The 21,241-nt window shown below is 38.9% G+C and overlaps 1 protein-coding gene across 4 annotated transcripts in view; it reads right to left on the bottom strand.

Annotated features, from left to right (window-relative positions):
- The window catches only part of rnf34b (ring finger protein 34b), a 28,090-nt gene extending 8,634 nt beyond the window's left edge, over positions 1-19,456 (bottom strand). Inside the window, exons 1-3 of one of the 4 annotated variants that reach the window (XM_077243499.1) lie at positions 19,006-19,456; positions 2,584-2,808; positions 1,366-1,809 (exon numbers count right to left, since the gene is read on the bottom strand). In XM_077243499.1, the coding sequence (XP_077099614.1) occupies positions 1,366-1,809; positions 2,584-2,808; positions 19,006-19,011 (675 nt within the window). In that variant the 5' untranslated portion in view covers positions 19,012-19,456. The remainder of the gene's footprint in view (positions 1-1,365; positions 1,810-2,583; positions 2,809-19,005) is intronic. The other 3 variants (XM_077243500.1, XM_077243498.1, XM_077243497.1) reach the window with 3 other exon arrangements.
- Between the last annotated feature and the right edge of the window lie 1,785 nt (positions 19,457-21,241).

Below are 21,241 nucleotides of genomic sequence, written 5' to 3'. Positions count from 1 at the left end.
GTCTAAGTGCATTTGAATGAAACTATCTACCATAACATCTTCACAATTAGCTTCCCTCGGTTCTGCAACTGCACATCAAATAACAACACATTACAGATTCAATCATTCATTCCCACTGATTGCAATAATTCGTTCCCTGTCATTCACATAAGGACTGTGTGCAGACAGCGTTTGGTCTCTCTCTCACTCTCTCTTTTCCTATTTGCCGCATTCAGAACAATTAGCTAATGGCTCTGCGTTGTTCCTCTCTGCTGTCTTGCAGAAGAATGACTGTGTGTTTATGAGAGGGCTCCGCACATGGACTGAGATCTCACACACGGCCACATAGAGACATCGTGCAGCTTTGCTGGCTGGCTGTGTATTAATAATGAATGGGTCAGTCTGCCAACTCAGGCTTTAAAGCCACACTAGACCATCACAGTCTCTTCCTCAACACAGAGACACACTCTTTAAAACTTCAGGGTGAATTTATGTAGTTATCAAACATAGTCATTTGCATCTTAAAAAGCGCTTTAATGTCTGTGGTGTTCTTTAACTGTAAGTGTAAGTCATTCAGGAATGATCGGACAACCTGTTCCAAAATTATGTAACATGCTCAGCATGTCACGTCTAAATAAAAAGGAAAGGCTCCACGCGGTCACGTCACATTAAAGCACGTCAGAGCGAATGAGTGCCTGCTAACTGAGGGTTGTAAGCAGCTTAATAACCGTACTGAGAACGGGAGTCGATAGATCAGGGAGTAAAAATGTTTACGATTGAGAAGAAATCCTCGCTTATGTATTCATACTGCAATACGCATTTTAACAGTAGGCATGCTAAATTATGATATAACGCAACAATAATTTAAAGATAATAATTGACGGTAATGTTAAAGCAATACATTAGAAGAAAGGTTTTTGGTCATTTTTTTAATGTTAAAAAATACTGTGCAATTTTAGGTAGGTCACTTGAAGGTTGAATGTGTAAATCTGTAAACACTGTTGTGTTTTCAAAATATTGCTCTGTTTAGTGGCCAAAATTAAACAAAATTATAAAAAATCAAAATGTATTAAAGTGTTTTTATTTATTTTTTGTAAATTGCCACATTTAATTTAATGAATATATGCTATTGATTATAAATGCTGAATCACACGTCTTATAGTAAATTATATATATATATATATATATATACATACATACATACATGTAGGACTTGTTTCCATGAGTAAAATAAAAATGAGTAAAATAAACATACTTTCATGACAGTCTTGATAATTACGTTATGCACTCATACATTTTAAGCGTCACAAAACCGCATTCTATAACCGAACTGTGATGCAATGCATGGGAAAACATGGGTAAAGTGACTGAAAGAAAGCGCCTCACCTGATTGGTTGTCCCTGAGCTATCGCTGCGACTGAGAGCTTCTCCCTGAGACACGGCTACGGACAGCGCCGACTGCTGGGAGGAGGAGCGCGCCGTGGAAGCGGGCGGTGTGGAGAGAGAGCGTGGAAGTGATGGCAGACTGTCCGTGTCCGCTTCCGCTTCCGCCTCCTCCACTTCCTCCTCCTCCTCATCTTCCCCGATCTCCAGCTCGGCACCCAGATGGCAGAGCACCAGGTCCACCAGGTCCTCTTTCTCCCTGCAGGTGTCCGTGTTGATGTTTCTCAGCGTGAGGTACTGCCGCAGGTCTTTAACGCGGAGTCGCATTAACCTGGGCCGCTGGAAGGCCGTGCCCCACAGCAGGTGGCAGGTGGCGCAGCGCCGCAGGTTTTCCTGCAGCACAGAACACAGCGAGCAGAAGCTCTTCTTGCAGTCCGAGCAAACGTGCTGCGAAGAGAGAGAGAGATGAATCATTCAAGCTACACTATGTCACTTTTTTTTTGGTTCAAAATGAACCAAATTTGTAATAAACTGAAGGCGACAGAACCTATAATAAAACAAAATTCAACATAGTTAGCATAGCATCACATTTGCTGTGCATTAACTAGGTTAACAAGGTTCTCATAAGAAATATTCCATTATTGTATTAACTCACATAATAACAAAAACAATGTTCCACTGCAACTAACTTCATCAACCGTTACAGAGTATAGCTTTAAACAGCCAACTATTATGTGTGCGGTTTAATTGCGTCATGCTTTAGTTGTTTTGATTGACACTGACAGAATACAAACACTTCCATCTCTAAATCACTGCGGCATGAGCTCCGTTTTTCAAGACACATTCAGACTCTCAGAAGCGGTTGAGGAATCTCTGTTGGCAAGCTCAGTGGTTGTTATCAAATGCCACCCTGCTGATGAATGAGCTGTTCAAACAAACCATTGCACTCTGGGTTAATGTCAGGTCTATCCATCAGGTCTGTGCATATGTGTGCTGGTGTGAGCATCTGCAAATGTATCACACTGTCTGGGCATCTGAGCGTCTGCAGACAGGTGTGAATGTGCTGATAGGATTTCAAAACACTGATGCTTTGTGGAAAAGTTAATCTTTCATCACTTCTGTCCTCCCTTTGCAAGGAAATGAGGCATGCCAGACTTAGGCATGACAGATCAACATTATATATAATCATAAATCATATTTCCTAAACCCCAGGTATCCTACCTTTCGTCTGAACACAGAGAAGGCCAGTCCGCAGGCTTTGCACGCCAGGCCTGCGCTTCCTGAGGTGGTGCTGCTGGGTGGGTAGGTGGAGTAACCAGCACTCGGGGCGAAGCGGAACGGCCCTGCTCCGGCTCCAAAGCCTGGCTGCTGTGTGCGGACCGCCCCTGTGCCCATCACCTCATTCAGCAGCCCGCAACATGACGCCCACATGGAGGAGGCCCCCGCCTGGAGAACAACGACATGTTCACAGTGTGTTATGATAAGGCAATGGCAAAAACGATCAAGCACTTTACCACAGAGGGCAAATTTGTGTGCCAGTCACACATGAAATCAAGCACATATACTAACAATTTTTAAACAATTTAAATAACTGTTTTTCATTTTAATATATTGTAATATCAAATGTATGCATGTCTTCAGTCATATTCCTTCAGAAATCATTCTAACTGAAAACTGTTTTCAACACTGATACTAATAAATGTTTCTTGAGCAGCAAATCATCATATTAGAATGATTTCTGAAGGATCATGTGACACTGAAGACGATGCTGAAAATTCCCCTTTGCCCCACAGGAATAAATAACATTTTAAAATATATATTCAATATATATATATATATATATATATATATATATATATTCAAAAAAATTTTTTTAAATCTGTAGTGCATGCTTCACAGTATGTAACTTGTGCATCATAAACAAACTGAATCCATTCAACCTCAACATTCATAAAATCTGTTAGTAATCATCTGAAATAAATCAATGCTTTGCAGTCCTTAAGTGAATCCTCAAGGAACATGATACAGTGTAAATGGCTGTTAGGGCAAGACAAGGTCCGGCTAATTCTAGCACGCATTTGGAGTGTTAAAACGGTGTCGGCAGAGCAAAACGCCAGTATGAGCTAAACAGCTGAGATTAATGGATGTCTCTGGTTTCAGCCAAATGCACGTGCAAACCAAACAATGCTTTCATAATAATCATAAAAAGCATGCATTACCAGGAGTATTCTAACTCTTCAAAGGTCTAATGGTCTAGTGTTTCTAAGAGCTTTCATTTACTTAAGGAGTAAATTTAGAAGATGTTGGTTTCACTATGCTGAATGTGTCATAATACCGCTGACATACGGTCTGGTCCACTTTGCAGATTGTTCTGGCCCACTTTGAAAGAGAAAATTATGATCTGATTGAATGTAAAGCAACCAACCAGTTATTTTTTATTTATGTTTATCTGGAATAGATTGTACCATAATAATAATTTATTTCATATATTTCAAATGCAGAATTTCTGCAAGGCCCAAAAGTAAACATTTTTACATACAACTCTGAAATATAGAGTTCTTCATGTGGATATCTAATTTACTTGCTACAAATCCAGTTAAAAAAGTAAAGTTGTGTTGTTAAAGTAAAGTTGCGATGAAATGGAAGTAGGGACAGATCTTTTCATCTGAATGAAAGGGAAAAAAAGTAGGACGATTCTATCCATCGGTTGTTGATTCGATTGCAGCAGATCTGAATGCGAGCTTGAAGTTGATTGTAAGAAAGAGGCGGCGTTTAAATGGACAAAATGATTGGAAAAGTCCAGTGTGTGTTCAGAGAAGTTTGAGTTATATTTTGATTAATAAATCACAAGGTCAAAATAAATGTAAAAAAAGAAACATGCATAACGTACATAAATTGTTCACAATAAGATCAATAACATGATTTAGAAAACAAGAAAATTTCCATTTCATGGCGACTTTACACTAGCCTAAGCTTGTTTCTGGTCTTAGTTGGTCTCCCAGCCTGGTCTGTTTTGAGTGTTTTCTGGGAACTTTTCAGCTGGTCAGGCTAGGAGACTAAGCAGTTTAAACCTGTAATCTATCCGAAGTTTCAGTGCTTTTTCCCCCCAGCAGGGGGAACAATCTCAAACAAAACTCTGACAATATCTTAATATCTTTTGACAATTTGATGCCCCTAACCTTGGCAAATCCAGTGATTCTTTCATTCTCTGAAGTACTTGCTGTATCAACCTGTCACCTGTCTTAAACCTCAGTTGGACTGATTAAAGGTACACAGTGTAACTTTTGGCCTTCTAGCGGAAAAACAAACAAACAAACCGCCTGCATTTTGCAGAAGAACATTGTTTTGGTTGTGCTTCGGCTCTACGTGACTGTGGATGAATGTAGTTATCCTAATGTTCATAAACCATTCACTACTATAGCTTTAAGGTAATAGATATAACCAGTTTAGATGGAAAGGATCTCTAGCTGGGGTGCTTTTCCCAAACCCAAGTTTTGTCGTTACCAATAGAGTTCAATGAAACTTGCAACCATAGTTGGCTAACGATCCTTTTGGGAAACGCAACCCTGACTAGCAGAAGACATTTCTGTAGTTTTACCCATTAATAGACATGGTACTTCCTTGAAAATAAATTCCAGCACAGCGCTACAACAACCAGAACGAAACTACCCTCAACAATAGACAATGCTTTACAATTAACTCTGTTAGAGAGCTACATGTGGCAATTTATCTTTCAATAAAATACCTTTGAGTAATAAAAATGTCAAACATTTCAAATCCTCCAGTTCTCGCCATCTCCGAAAAGCCAAGCCAATGTTGATTCTTGTTTTCTTGAGTTCTGTCGCATTCTCTTTTTGCCAGCAGACTCCGATGCCGTTTGTTTAAAATGGTTGATTCCCCAGAGGTTCAAGATTTAGCTGCTCTGTGTCAACCTTTCTCGCTCGTTGTGACAACTAACCACTCCCACAACATACACGCATCAAAGTAGCTGGAGCAACATTTCTGTATTAACAGATTTGAAGAGACACACGCAGGCGAGTGGCGCATGTACGCAATTTCCCACGAAAACCATACTGACAGGTCTAAAATGTAAACACTTATAACGGGCTTACCACAGTAAATCAGGGTAAGACAAAAACACGTTTTGGAAGAAGTGTCGATTGCATGTTGACTCATTATTTAAGTTTAGTCAATTTTACACAAAAAAAAAAGTTACATAGTGCACTTTAATAAAAACTCACAGAAGTTTCGTAAAGTCTACCAATCAGATCCATGCTTGCTCAGTGAATGGACAGTAAAGCATACTCGAAATAAAACTAAAATCCTTGTACAGGAAAAAACATCCATTGTTTCTTTGATCACTAAACCCTCATTTATGCATACAAATGCACAACCATCATGAAACACGGCTAACCGGCAGCTTTCATCAGCGCCTGTGATCCAACATGGCGTGATGTCTTGTCTCAGAATAACAAGGGAGGGAGAGAAGAATGCATCTTCTGTTAAAGAGCAGGAGAATCGATGAGCTGAAATGAGCATACATGCATCCTATGGTGCAGAGAGAGCAATGGGTTGTTCTGTGTTTGACGTATCAGTGTTGGCTGAGCGGCTGAAATCTGTTGTTGCTCAGTGCAGGGCAGGTTAAGCCAGACGGAGCTCTCCATTTGTTGTTTAAACACTTACATAATGCAGGCCAACACTGCTGTTTGTGTAGTGTTTTTTATGTATGTATGTATGAGCACACAACAATTAGAGATTATTCTCTTTCTCTTATATAGAAAGATAACAGAGCACAAAATAAAATAAAAAATGTAACTTAACTTACAATTTAATATAAAATTTTAAATAAATACATAATATATAGAAACAAAAATTGAGTGCTACAGACATTACAGCAAAAGGGTTGGTTGATTTTGCAACACTTTACAATCTAATTGTTATGCTGATAATATAATTTTAAATTAAAAAACTCCATTAAAGTTGCAGTAGGGAGTTTTGAGAAAATGTTGACTTAGCCTGAAAATTTGAACAAGCACAACTTACAGGTCCAACCCCCTTGCTCTCTGCTGCGCTACAGCCCTCCCTCCACAGCTCCTCCCCCACAGCTCCTCCCTCCACAGCTCCTCCCTCCACAGCTCCTCCCTCCACAGCTCCTCCCCCACAGCTCCTCCCCCACAGCTCCTCCCTCCACAGCTCCTCCCCCACAGCTCCTCCCCCACAGCTCCTACCCCACAGCTCCTCCCTCCACAGCTCCTCCGTCCACAGCTCCTCCCCCACAGCTCCTCCCCCACAGCTCCTCCCTCCACAGCTCCTCCCTCCACAGCTCCTCCCCCACAGCTCCTCCCTCCACAGCTCCTCCCTCCACAGCTCCTCTCCCACAGCTCCTCCCTCCACAGCTCCTCCCTCCACAGCTCCTCCCCCACAGCTCCTCCCCCACAGCTCCTCCCTCCACAGCTCCTCCCCCACAGCTCCTCCCTCCACAGCTCCTCCCTCCACAGCTCCTCCCCCACAGCTCCTCCCTCCACAGCTCCTCCCTCCACAGCTCCTCCCTCCACAGCTCCTCCCTCCACAGCTCCTCCCTCCACGCAGGCTAGTAAACAGGACCCCCGATGACGGTGGATTATAAACAGTTATGGAACATTCACTAATAGGGACGAAACATCAACAATATGCTTTACATTGACTATGGCCTGCCCATACTTTGACTACAAACTTGGTCCTCAAATCATTATGTATTTTGCAATACATGTAACTTTATAACGTTGCACTCTTTCTATAAGTTATAAATAGCTAGTAAGATAACGTTAAAGGATTAGTTCACTTTAAAAAAAACTTTTGCTGATAATTTACTCACCCCCATGTCATCCAAGATGTCCATGTCTTTCTTTCTTCAGTCGAAAAGAAATTAAGGTTTTTGATGAAAACATTCCAGGCTTTTTCTCCATATAATGGACTTTAATAGGACACAAACGTTTCAAGGACCAAATGACAGTTTCAGTGCAGCTTCAAAGGGCTTTAAACAATACCAGACGATGCATAAGGGTCTTATCTAGTGAAACGATCGGTCATTTAAAAAATAAATACAAAACTTTAAGTTTTATAAGCACAAATGCTTGCCTTGCTCTGTTCTGTGATGCACGTTTGTGATCCTGTTCGAACTCGTTCATCAAAATGAACAAATCTTTTTTCGAGTCATTTCGTTCGTTGAATGAACGAAATGACTCGAAAAAAGATTCGTTCATTTGGAGAACGAGTTCGAACAGGAGAGTCACGAACGTCGGTACGCGCTCGCGCTGTGCAAGAGAGGGGTGATCAGCGCGTACACGAGCGTGATTGACACTACTAAGAATTTCCTCCTGGCTCTGATTGGTTGTTTCTGACCGGGAGCGGTGTATTTCTGCAAATGGCAATAGGACCACAGGGAGGAGCCAGAGGAGCTAGATTTTTTCCACAGATTATCTGTCTCATATTCTACTGTCAGGACATAATGACAGTTTTAACAAATATTTGTTTACAAAAGTGACCTACTGGAGCTTTAAATTAGAACAACAAAATAAAAGGTGCTCAGACTTGTGGACCCGACAATATACATAAACGCACTACCGTTCAAAAGTTTGGGGTCAGTAAGATTTTTTTTATGTTTTTGAAAGAAATCTCTTATAATCACAAAAACTGCATTTGTTTGACCAAAAATACATTAAAAACAGTAATATTGTGAAATATTATTACAATTTAAAATATATTTTATGATGTAATGTATTCCTTTGATGACTTTTGATCATTCCTCCAGTCTTAAGTGTCACATGATCCTTCAGAAATCATTCTGATATGTTGTTTTGCTGCTCTAGAAACATTTCTTATTAGTATCAATGTTGAAAACAGTTGTGCTGCTAAAATATTTTTCTGAAAACCCTGATACATTTTCTCAGGAAAATCCAAAAGAAAAAAACAGCATTTATTTGAAATAGAAATCTTTTTTAACATTATAATAAAGGTCTTTACTGTCCCTTTTGATCAATGTAATCTTTGCAGAATAAAAGTATTAATATCTTTAAAAAAATACAGACTGAACCCAAACTTTTGAATGGAAGTGAACAAAACAAAATTACCACAGTTATAAAGGTTCTGCAAAACTGTTGTAACTTGGTATTAGCCATAACTATAGTAATTATAATAACAAACAAATATATTTTTTATTTAATAAGGGTAAGGCAGTTCAAAAAGTACAACCCTTTATACTGAAGTCTGTCTGACAAGTCACCAATATTTCCTGTTTATCATATTATAAATGATGTTGGCTGTTCATGAAGTGCACCCTGGGTTTGAGTGGAGTCCCTCAGGCAGTTCCCTCAGTATTTGAACAGTATGGCAGTTAGCGTGATCTCCGTGTTGCGTAACGTAAGGACAGGGCATGAAGCCGCTACTCGTGCTTCAGTCTGGCAGAGAGCCGGTGGCACAGCTTCCCCCCGTCACTTCAATTAGAGCCCCGTGAGCTCAGCGAGGCGGCCACGTCCATCACAAAACCACTGAGAGAAGAACACGGCAGCTTCTAAACCCAAGACCTTGCATTTTTTGTGTTTATTTGCATTTGTTACTGACAAATTGCTGCACTTTTTATGAAACCTGAATGCAGAATATGAAGTAATGAATGATTTTTAAACTCGCAAAGACTTCAGATGATACCAACTTTGGAACTAAATTCAAAACCATCAAATATTATCCTATTGTAATTATTATAATCAAAAATTGTAATCATTGTCTAACATGTTCTTTGTGTTCATTGTGAATACATTATGTTTACTAACCACATAACTTGTATTATAGTATAGCAGTATATTACTGCTGCCATATGAACTGACTGTATCATTGAAACATTTTCTATGAAGCTGCTTTGAAACAATGTGTATTGAAAGATATCGTATATAAAAGCGCTATACAAATAAACTTGAATCGAACTGAGTAAAGTATTGCGGGTAAAGTATTACAAGTAATGCAAGTTACATAATAAGATTACTTTTTTTAAAGGTGCAGTGTGTGACTTTTAGCGACATCTAGCGGTTCGGTTGCGAGTTTACACTAAGGGCTCAGCCCAACGCTCACCACTCCCTTTCGAAGAAGCTACCGTGTCTCAAACGGGACAAAACATCGTCGTCTGAGACAGCAGAGAATAGCCAGAGTAAACAAAGTTTCTGTACCACAGTCCATTATAAACCACATCATGGATAAAGTTTACAAAGCCATAGTCAGGTGAGGATCAAGGGTCTTAATATATAATATAATAATAGTAATCAGCTGATTGTCTCACGAACGTAACCAGCACATTTCTCCCCACATAGCAAACCCATAATACAGCGAGGGAGAAGAACCACATGAAACTATGCAACTATATATTTTTTCTAACAGGGTAATAAAAGTTTAGATGGCTAATATGAGCTGTTACTGTGGCTGAGCTGGTTAAAGCGTAAAGCCTTGTTTATACTGGACGCGTCCGCATGAGCCCAAAGGTGCGTGCGGCAAAAATAACGTGATTGTAACAGCGCGCGCGCCTCGCATCCCCTAGACACCATTTACTAGACACAATAGGCTTTTTTTCTCTGATTTTGGAAACTCGATCGACTTAAAATGCTTCCAAGATCGACGGGTTGGTGATTCCTGTAACTGTTTTACGGTCAATGACAAGAGTACTAATCAGCTGTCTCACGAATGTAACCAGCTCATTTATCCCCACATAGCAAAGCCATAACACAGCGAGGGAGAAGAATTAAGTTACATGAAACAATCCAACTACATATTTTACACCACTGACAAGGGAAAAGTCACTACTCACGGTGTTTATGGCTAGCTTTTAGCTTTCTGCGGCTTCTCTTTCAAGGTAGTGACGAAACGCGCTCTGTAACGCTGTTTGTTCGCTGTCGGCTACGGTAGAAACATGACGTCACAATATGTCGACCTTCATAGAAGGGGATTCCCGCGCCTATGTAGATATAAAAGCCTCATTCTAAGGTAATAAAAACATTACGGTTTATTAAGTAAGTTCTTTATACACCACTGAACACAAAGTTATGGATGTAATATTGCATTTCTGTTAATAGATACTCAAAATTTTCACACATTGCACCTTTAAGTAACTGGCAAAGTAACAGATTACTTTTAAATTTACAACAAAGTATCGGAGTTACTTTTTCAAATAAGTAACTGAAGTTACTTTGTTTTCCCATTTATTGACTGACAGCTCTTTTGTCTCCATGTTGAGAGAAATTAGAGTAAGTGCAGAGGCGTTATGTGAACATGATGTTTATTGTAGTTCTAGACTAAATGTGAGTTTGCATTTACTTATATCACTTGCACAAAAACATATTCAGTATTCCTCAAAATGAATAATTTTTTTTTATTAATTTACACAAACCAGCAATAATTAAATATGTTAAATAACACAATATACTTTATGTATTTAATCTCACTTTATTAACCAATGTCTTTGCTCCTGACCTTTGATGATCCAATTCAACCGTACAAATAAGCAAAAAATGACTATAACGGTCGGACGTAGGCCAGTAATGCCTGGCTCACACTACAGGAGTTTTAAAATCCTAACCGATTTTGAAATCTGGTTACAGCACACACTTAAGGAGAATCTTTGCAGATTTTCTTCCCTCAAATCTTAAACATGCTCACAGTACAAGATTTGAAAATCGCGGCGCATCACACACACTACACAATGTTATTAAGATTATCGTGCCAGAGGAAGCCCATTGATATGATTTCACCATGACCACGTGATCTCACGCAACCGATCGGAAGCGGAAAAGTGGATGTAAACTAAAGGCTGAGCGGGGGGGCGTGCACCTGAGACCCGCAGTGACAGCTGCTATCAAACTAGCTAAAATGGAGTGACGCAATGAGCTTTGCAACAGAGCGGTAATTTGAAGTCGAGAACTTTTCTCCCCCACCTTCACCTGAAGTGGAGGAGGGTGAATTGTCTGTGGACACCAGCTCAAACTGCGGTCTTGACTCCCGCATCGCGATCGGCATCCGATTATTCTTATATTCAGTCATTTTGAGGTAATTTTTTTCCAGGATTATTATTACTATTATGTTCATTATATTTTGCTGCTATGTGAAAAAAATAATCAGCAAATCGCACTGGCGCGTTTGTCGACGCCAGAGGATTAACTTTAGCCTAATAAGAAGGAACATAAATTGTGATTAAAAATATATGCTCACTCACATCATGACGCCGCTGCGGTGGTGGAGTTCATGCAGGAAGAGCAGCGTTTGGCAGCGCGAGCTGTGTGGAGAAGCCCATTTCCACCTCCATTGCATTGGAGAAGCAATCCCACGTAAAATGCAGGTTGCACACTGGAGCGATAGGCGAGATTAACTACCTAGGCTACACGAAATAATCTAAATAACTATATAAATGCTATGCTAACTAGATTCTAATATATACAGTATCTATCCTGATCGTTTTCAATACTTGTAATTCCAACTCCTGACTCGCTACAGTAGTTTTGACGGAACCAGATGCTTTTATACCAGGGGCTGCCAAGGGCGTGGTGAGCTCGCACCAAGGGCGTGACAGAGTGACGTCAGAGAGTATTCTACGTCAGAGAGTACCCCTACTGCAGGAGCTTTCCGTTTAACCATGAAGAGGGCAGCACTCAGACGTTTTTACACCATATATTTGAAAATTAAAACACTTTATACCCAAATGTCAAAAAATGTACTCGAATCAATGAACAGCATTTATGAAGCTCCATTCTTACAGATAATTAACTAAAAAAAGTTGTTTTAGTGTTTAGTTACCCTTTAATGACTCACTTAAAGACATTCCCTTGCCGCCACCTATGGCATATCAATGTAACTGGGCCAAGCGTGCCGCACAAGCCCTGAAAAGTGAAGCCAAAGCATCTCGCAGATACAAACCAGCACAGATTCGGCTACATAATAAGGAGCTTAAATTAGTATTATTATTATTAAATGTCATCTTGTTGTGTTTTTGGGTGCTAGAATCAATGAAAAATGAATATGCTGTATCTGGAATATTTATTATCATTTATATTTAATATTTTATCATTAAAATTGCACCGTAATAATGTCACTCTTTACATTGTCGTCTTCTTGGCGATGGCTAGGCAGAACTGCGGATCGTACCACACAAGTCTTGTACATGACATAGTTCATCACATAGTTATCTACAGATTCTAAAGATTTATATGCCCTCAGTTTCTCTTTACGCTCTGTTTCTCTATCGGATAGGTGTAGAAGTCGGGCCACTCAACCGGAGGTAGCCTAGCGTTAACGTTAATCCTGTCAGATCGTCCATCCATTGAGTCGTGTACGGGTCAGCCAATCTGGTTCCGTCCGTTAAAATTAACTTTTGCAAATAACAAAAAACTTGCAAACTAGCGTTAGTGAAGTGGCCAGAGGGATCGTTCTGCCTCCACCTAAGCTCCGCCCACAAAAAAAAAGTCACCATGTTTACTAACTGAAAAGGGGTATTGTCAGGTTTATGTTCTGTAATTATATTATGTGGACCCTTATTTTCAACATTGTATCTTCTGTTTACTCCACTTCGTTTCAATGCGCTTTTTAGTTTCGGTTTCATTACTGAACATGTAGGCTACTAGTCTTCGTGCCTGGTGACAACAGCGTAACACTTATTTATTTAGCAAATAACTAAATAAATAAAGATAATACTGCATATCACGCTGTTGATTCACTCAAAATTACCTCCATGGAAATGCCTTCACCGCGACACCCCTACTTATTGGCTATTTTGACAGTACTGACATAATCACAATCTTGCTCATCCCGATTTAAAATCCTAAATATCAAACATGTTTGATATGATCAGGGCGGCCCCGATGTGTCTGCGAGCAGATCGGGAGGTGCAAGATTCGATCTGTGAACGCCTCACATTACCAGATAATCTGCGCCAAACATCGGAACCGATTAAGGTCCTCGACAAGATTTTTTCTCAGATTCTCGGGAGGGGGAAATCGGGCATAAATCGGCCTAAAACTCCTGTAGTGTGAGCCAGGCTTAAGAGCTGTGCGTGTAAACCTCACTCCCCTGGCCTCAAGAGCTGAGCTAGCGACTGACGACAGAGACTCAAAATCCCAAATTCCAAATGTGGCGAGCAGGACGAGGCCGAGGGCGTGATTACTGATGAGCGCCACCTGCGCGACACACCGGTCTCGTATCTCTCGCGGAGGAGCGGAAGCATAAAAGGTGGAGCGACGACAGAGGAGATCGAGAGAGGAACAGGCCTGGTTTTATGTTGTGTTTTGTCCCTCACGGACGACTGCTGGCTTATACTTTTGTTTTTGTATGTTTTATTTGATTAAAAATGTTAAATATTTGCCGGTTCCGACTCCTTCTTCCCATAACATCTGAACCTTGCTACACCCAAAATCCCAAATGAGATTCAAATCCCACTTGGAGGGGGGCGAGTAGGACTGGTTAGATTTGGTGTCGTGACCCGGGTGGGAGGGAGGTTTAGGGGGGTGAGTGTAACGGGAGTGTAAACCTCACTTCCCTGATCACAAGAGGCGCTCTAGCGACAGCTCTAGCGACTGTGGTCTTTAACGTCCTTGTTAGCGCACTCGCCTCCCACGCCAGAAACCCCAGTTTGAGTCCCGCTCGAAGCATCCTATTCTTCTGTGATCCAGAGTGGCAGCACCACTGAATGTTATTTTGTGCAGCGCCCTCTACTGTACAAGAGTGAATATGCATTTCCTTCAGTCTGGGGCTTGTTTATTTCACTTCTGGTGTGAAAGGTCCTTTACATTTGCTTTTTTATTATTTAAAAACAAAACAAGCAAACCCAGCCCAGGTCAGAAAAAGTAATGCAAAAGTAACTTAACCCCTTATTTTATATTCAACAATATTGTTGATTTGACTGCACTTACACTATTGGATGAGAACTGAACTGAGCTGGACAATGACATCACTGTTTTCTGCAGAACTGCTTTAAAGAAGAAATGAACTCATTTAAAAATGTATGATCTTTACAACAAAACTGAATCAACACTGAACTTACTTCAGCTGAACAATGGCATTATTTTCTTTTAGAGCTGCCAAAATGAACTGTTATCACTGTAAAGCTGCTTTGAAACAATCTGAAGTGTGGCACTATATAAATAAAGGTGACTTGACCTTCCATAAAAAGTTAAAAAAACACAGTTACCTTTTAGGGAGTAATGCAATATTGTAATGCATAACTTTTAAAAGCAACTTTACCCAAAATTAGTATGCTTTAAGAATATCTTAATAATGCATTGTATAAAGGCTTCAAAAGTGGAAGTTACAGAAATGAAAAATGACTGAACAAGTCGAAGGAAAAGCACCACATCTACTTCCCAGTGTTTGTTTATATAACGTGTGTGTGTGCACATCTCATCCATCTGGCTAAAGTACATCTGACCCAGCATTGGTTCTGGTATAGTTCTGACAGGTTGAGAGTCACGAGGACTCCAGCGATACAGTCTGCTTTTAGAGATCTGATGACCTATTCTCTCTCCCTTCGGAGCGCTGTTTCCTTCAAGGAAAACAGAGCGTTACAGTTCCCCTAAGTCACAATTCGCTGCACAGGGACTCGTTTGAAAGCGAATCTTATGGTAAATGCTTATTTTTAATTGATGAGCACACTGGACTCCAGAGAGACCATGTGCATGCCAACATAAACTGAATTCAGTCTAATGTGTCTCCAGTGCTCAAGATATAATACATGCAGAAACTTATAACTGCATTAAGCATTGGGAATAAGATGACTTGACAAGATGCGTTCCACTGACTTGAGCCTGATTTTCTTAAAAACAATGAATCAGCACTTCTGATTCACAAAGGAATAAAGGTAAAGCAAATGCCCCTTCTTTCCTCTCACCTGCAGCGACAGTCTTTGTAAAGCTAAGGAAGAACTACAGAGTAATGGAATCCCTTCCACTGACAGAGATGTATGACTTCCAATGACTTCTGACTAATGAGCTTTCACATGAGAGTGCATAACTAATTACACAAGCAGATATGGGACTGAGCAGCTTTGAACATGTTGTTGGTTTAAGAAATGTTTCTTGAAGGAATAGCTCATCCAAAAATGAAAATGAAGGAGTCAAGCCACAAACAATGACTAAAAACATCATAAAAGGGATCCACATTACACTAAATATAGTTTAAAAGTAAATGGCTTTTTTTTACCTCAACAGCTTTGAATTTTACATATTTTTCATTTTTATTTTAACGGAATTTTGCTGTGCGTTTTGTCCGTTTTTTAAAAATTATTATTATTTTTTAATATGTCTATAAAGTTTTTATTCATTTTATTTTTGTTAAACTAAATTAAAATTAGTAATGTCGTCTTGGCAATAAGCTGAGATAAAATATGTTTTTTTTTATATTGTATTTTATTTTAATTAACGTGTGTGTATATTACATATTTCAAGTAACGGAAAATGTTTTTCATGGTTTTAGTTTCAGTTTTAGTTAACTATAATAACCCTGATTCACCATAAGCTTTCCTGGTTTGGAAAAAGAGCCGTGTGAAGAAGATTCTTTAAAAAAAAAAAAGGCAAATAGCAGCATGAGGGTGAGTAAATAATGACAACATCTTCATTTTTGAGTGAACTAATCCTTAAAAGAAGTGTAGGAACCTCGCTGGAACACTGTTATTAATATAGTACAGTATTTAGACAACGTTGCAAAGACAAATGTTTTTTTTATTAAATGTAAATTTATTTAGAAAAATCTTTATAATTATCAGTAGATTTTGTTTTTACTAACTTCATTACAAAATGATTGACGTTTCTAATAATGATCTTGGTGGAGATATGCCATTTCATTTCCACTGCTTTTTAATATAAAACAGATGAAGGCAGATTATCTCAATCTGAATTTCTCCAGACTTTTGTTTAACTCTTTCTAGAGTCCTTAAAATAATGACTTCAGCTATAGTGTGGACCAGATACAAAATAGAATATGAATGAATGAACAGATAAATATCATTGACTGATTGTACAATATCAGGGTTCTAAACACCTCCAGAAATAATAACCACAATTAAAAAATAAATAAATAAAAATCCCTGATACTTCCGCCTTATGTCTGATTCGAAATGCTTTCCCACTCAAATTAAGGCAATGTAAAAGAAGTTTGTCCTTTTGCTTCCTGGGAGATTCTGTGCTTTAAAGGGGCATTCGGCAACTATTTCAACTTAATAAAACCGTTTAGAAATCATTTGGATGGTTTAATAACCTGTTCTGGTGAGAATGGTGACTTCCCCGCTCCCCCCAGCGTTCCCAGGCGGAAAACCAACCTTGCAACATGGGGACTAACATCCCGGTAAGTTGGAAATAGGAAGTCTCGTGAGAAGCGAGAACGAGCGAGAAACACAAACTGCTTTACGGCAATTCGCCATAAACCCACGCCGCCCTCAATGTGTATGATGTATTACCCACCTCGGTAGACATAGCTCCACACGATAAAGATGGCCGGCTCCGATAATAACAAATGCACATGAGCAGTGGTAGAAAGGGGGAGGAGGGGCCGCAAGTGAGTTTTTTTACGACATTGTTGTGAAATATACGCCTCACAGCTGTAGGGGGAGCTCGTTGAGAAAATATGCGACAACAAAAGTGAAAATCTGCGAAGAAATAGCTAGATTGCCGAATGCCCCTTTAAAAGTGTCACTACACAGTGTCATTACAGAAACCACAGGGAGATAAGAGGCCATACAGGAGTGCTCTTTTGAATGACAGGAATTATTCAGAATTACCTAACATGTGATTAACCCTCTAATTATACCCACTCATGCTTTCCTTCATGGCTGCTCCCTGAAGAAGTGAGGTCAAAAACACTGAGTTAAAAAAAATGCCTCACACATTGAATGGAAATTAGCATTTGAAAGCATTTAGTGATTATGTGCTGAATGGAAGATCCTTGCTGACAAAAAATCTCATCACAATCACCAGATCTTTTCTCCCCTGCAAGTAAATCACATTATATCAGCAAATTCCCACTACTAACTCCGGTTTAAATTAAAAACATTTCAAATACCTCAACAATCATAGTAGCCTACCAAAACTTTTGATCACATCTCTCATCATAATCAATTATTCTGACATTATATTCATCATGTCATAATTCAACTGTGACGTTTTAGAAGGGGAATCACTTCTGTTCCCCATGACAGCAACTTTTCTCCATTCCTAACATCTCGGCATATCACAACAATCATAATCACATGCACGTTCATTTTTATCACAATATTCCCTCCTTGTTACAGTCTACTATTCTGACATCATAAATATAATCACTATGCCATTTTTCTATTTTGAGTTTTAATGAGAGGAATCATCTCTGTCTGAGCAGATTTTCCCATTGTAAAAACTCAGTCAATAATCACTATTAGAATCAGTCATTTTCATCTTCACACTTTTCAACATATTCCTCTATTTTGACATCATAACCACTTTGTGATAATTCATTTGTGATGTTTATACCAGCCTGGCCAAACATTTTCATCACTATTCTGATGTCATACTGTATATCATAATTCAAAACTGACATTTTAGTCATTACTGTCTGGACTGCTGGTCCAATTATAACTGCTAAACCAGACATCACAAATATAATCAATCACAATCATTTTCATCCCAATTCCGATGTCATAATCACTATGCCACAATTCAAAAATGACAATTTAGCCACGACTGTCTGAACCGCTGGTCTAATTACAGCTCAGCCAGATATCACAAACAGAATTATTATTTTCATGACTATTCTGACTCTCTTCTGGGAAATCACTTAAATACCTCCTGAAATTTTGTACATTCATAAGACTAGCAGTCATCACAATCAGAATCACATTAATTTTCATTATTATTCTGATGTCATAATCACTACATAATTAAATCAAGAAATTTTTTAGTAGGAGAAACGATGTGAATTGCTGGTCCACTTATATTAACCTGATTGTTTTCACAATAACTATTATTTGTATCACTAATCTGAATAATTGTAATAATTTTCATACAAATCTGACGTCATAATTACTTAGCACGTAATTACATTGCGACGATTGTGTAAAGGGAACCACTTCTGTCTCGCTGTTATAGCAAGCACAATACTTGTATCGCTATTCTGACGTCATAATCACTATGATATAATTTAATTGTGACGTTTTAGTTGGGGAAATCACTTCTGTCCCTCATGACTTGTCTGAGCTGCTTGTCCATATCAGCTCATCCAGTGACTGCTGGCAAAGTCTATCCTCCAATCTCATTAGAGAAGTGCTGCGATAAACTGGTATGGTGATCACTGCTTGTACACTCTGTTCCACTGGACAAATCAAGCTGTGCCTGTCCTGATATCTAAAGATATCACTTGCTAAATGACAACAAAAACAATGCAGCTGTCACCCAAGCAAACACTCCTAATGCACGAGCATGCAAAATAAAAAAACACACGCAATTGTTATTTGCAGAGTCATTTGATGCTTCCAACTGATGCAACTCTTAAGAAGTCCGACTGTTGACATATCGAACGTCAATAGCCTACGGAAATAAATTATTTTGTTGTTTCCACGCAGATGACAAATCTCGTCGATATCAATACAACATCTGACATTTTTGTATTTTTACATACCTTCATTGCAACTCCCGTCCGTAAAAACTGTCGAATTCTAAAGTGATTTGCATTGCAAGGACACTCAGGAACACTCCATTACGTCTTCTCCTTCTAGCATCCTTGTGTATGTGTAGAAAAGAGGATAACGTAATGGCAAAGCGCGGATCCGCCAATCCCGAAATAGCAAGGCCCGCTGGTATGTATAGCAGCCAATCGGCGTTGAGTTTGCCGGCGAGTGAGCGTGTCTTATGGCCACGCATGTGTGCAGAGTGCAGACATCAGTTCGATGCAGCGACACTGGAAGTGTGAGTGAGGGTGACCCTTCAACTGCTTTCTCAACAGACCTCGTTTGGAAGCAGATGTGTTAAACGGTGATAATTATGTCCAGCTCTGATTTGCTCATTAACCTAGCCGTGCTAATTAAATCCTCACTCTCAGTTTCATTAACAAGGAAACTGCCTTAATGTGCGAATTATTCACTGACTTTCAACAAAAGGGAATTCTGTGCTCGCGCAATCTGTTGAGATTCGTCTGGCTTAATCTAATTGGATTCCGACCTTTCAAACTACTTACGATATACTTTCTATATATAAATGTGTATAAAAGTATACATATAATATATAACATTATATTACGTGACAAACAGTAGGCTACTTTTGTTTTTGTCTGTGTGACGTCTGACGCCAGAGGAAAGCGCTAGAGCGGCCTGTTGCTATGGTTACCTCTTCAGATTAACGCGCTTTTGTTCTCGAGAGTTACAAATGAACTCTGGCTAATTTTTAATCTAAATTGGGTGGTTACTGGGGACATTTAAATGAGTATGATACGAACTGGCTGCTGTTTGTTATTAATGGAAATATTTAAATGAGTATGATACGAACTGGCTGCTGTTTGTTTGGTCTACAGCACTGGAAAGTGCTGGAATGTTTTATTAGTGACGAGGTATTTCCCAATGTTTAATTCTTACATACCGCTGTTCTTAAATAATTTAAAACACCAAATGTTGTATTTTCAAAACTCATCACCTTAGCTGTCCTGTGATTTGTAACATGTCAAGACAAACCATTTAAACTAATTTATACAAATAAGTAATTTTAAAAAATGCACATTGAATTAGGTTACGTGCTCTAAATAAAATAATACCGTAAATAAAGCATGCTCACCAACGTACATAGTTAAAATCAATTTAATATTTGATTTCATTTGCATCCGAGTTTTAGCTTCAGAGTTGCACACTGTGCAACACACGTCATTGTTTTACAATAAAGTGAGAAAGCAGGACATCTAGTGGCCAGATGAGTGAAAGACAATCCATACAGATACTGCACTTTGCTGAAATCAAAACATTTGTTTTTGCCCTCAAGTTGTTCCAAACCGGTATGCATTTCTTTCTTCTGCTGAACACAAAAGGAGATATTTTTAAGAATATGGGTAACAGATTTATGGAAAAATAGCATGGAAGTCAATGGGGTTACCCATATTCTTCAACATACATTTTTTTTGTGTGTTCAGCAGAAGAAAGAAATCCATAACGGTTTGGAACAACTTGAGGGTGAGTAAATGATGACAACGTTTACATTTTTGGGTGAACTATCCCTTTAAGGAGCCAGATTTATTTAGAATCTGTTTAATTTAATACAGATTAAATTTTGCCTATTTTATATAGGCTACCAATTTAATACATCGATGTAAAATACGTAGAGCCGATCAGCCCTAAGCTGCGTAGGTCAGGTAAACTTGTGTTTTTCGAGCAGAAATATATGTGGAGACCAGACATACTGTACAATATATGGTGAATGATGGCACTCCTCATCAAAGTACAGATTATACATACTTTTAAAACAAGACACTGATTTCCTAGTCTCAGTCAATGTGTAGTTAAAAACTCTAAACAATTGCACTAATTATGCAAGATGGAAAGCAATGTATTGACAATTTGACATTAATTGACTATTGATTTATAGGCTATATTGAATTTAAAATGTTGATTAGCTGGACATACTGGTGGTCAATGTGGATGCACATCCCTCAGTGAATAATAACCATAAATCGAGAATTGCTTCAATGCATAATAAAAAAAAACCTTTAAAATGCTATGGCAAACCATTTTAGCTTTTATTCATTCACAGTTTATGCATTTTTGATATCAAGAATTCATTTTTTACTATTTGCAATGTGAATTCTTGATTATTTTTACTAGTAGGGCCCCTTATTTACATTTTTATCTACCAATGTCTATTTTTGATATCAGGAA

The sequence above is a fragment of the Siphateles boraxobius genome, unplaced genomic scaffold (assembly GCF_051911475.1).
Source record: "Siphateles boraxobius isolate OS27281-9 unplaced genomic scaffold, OSU_SipBor_1 25, whole genome shotgun sequence".
NCBI classification, from domain to species: domain Eukaryota; kingdom Metazoa; phylum Chordata; class Actinopteri; order Cypriniformes; family Leuciscidae; genus Siphateles; species Siphateles boraxobius.
This window is presented reverse-complemented; position numbering and strand designations above follow the sequence as displayed.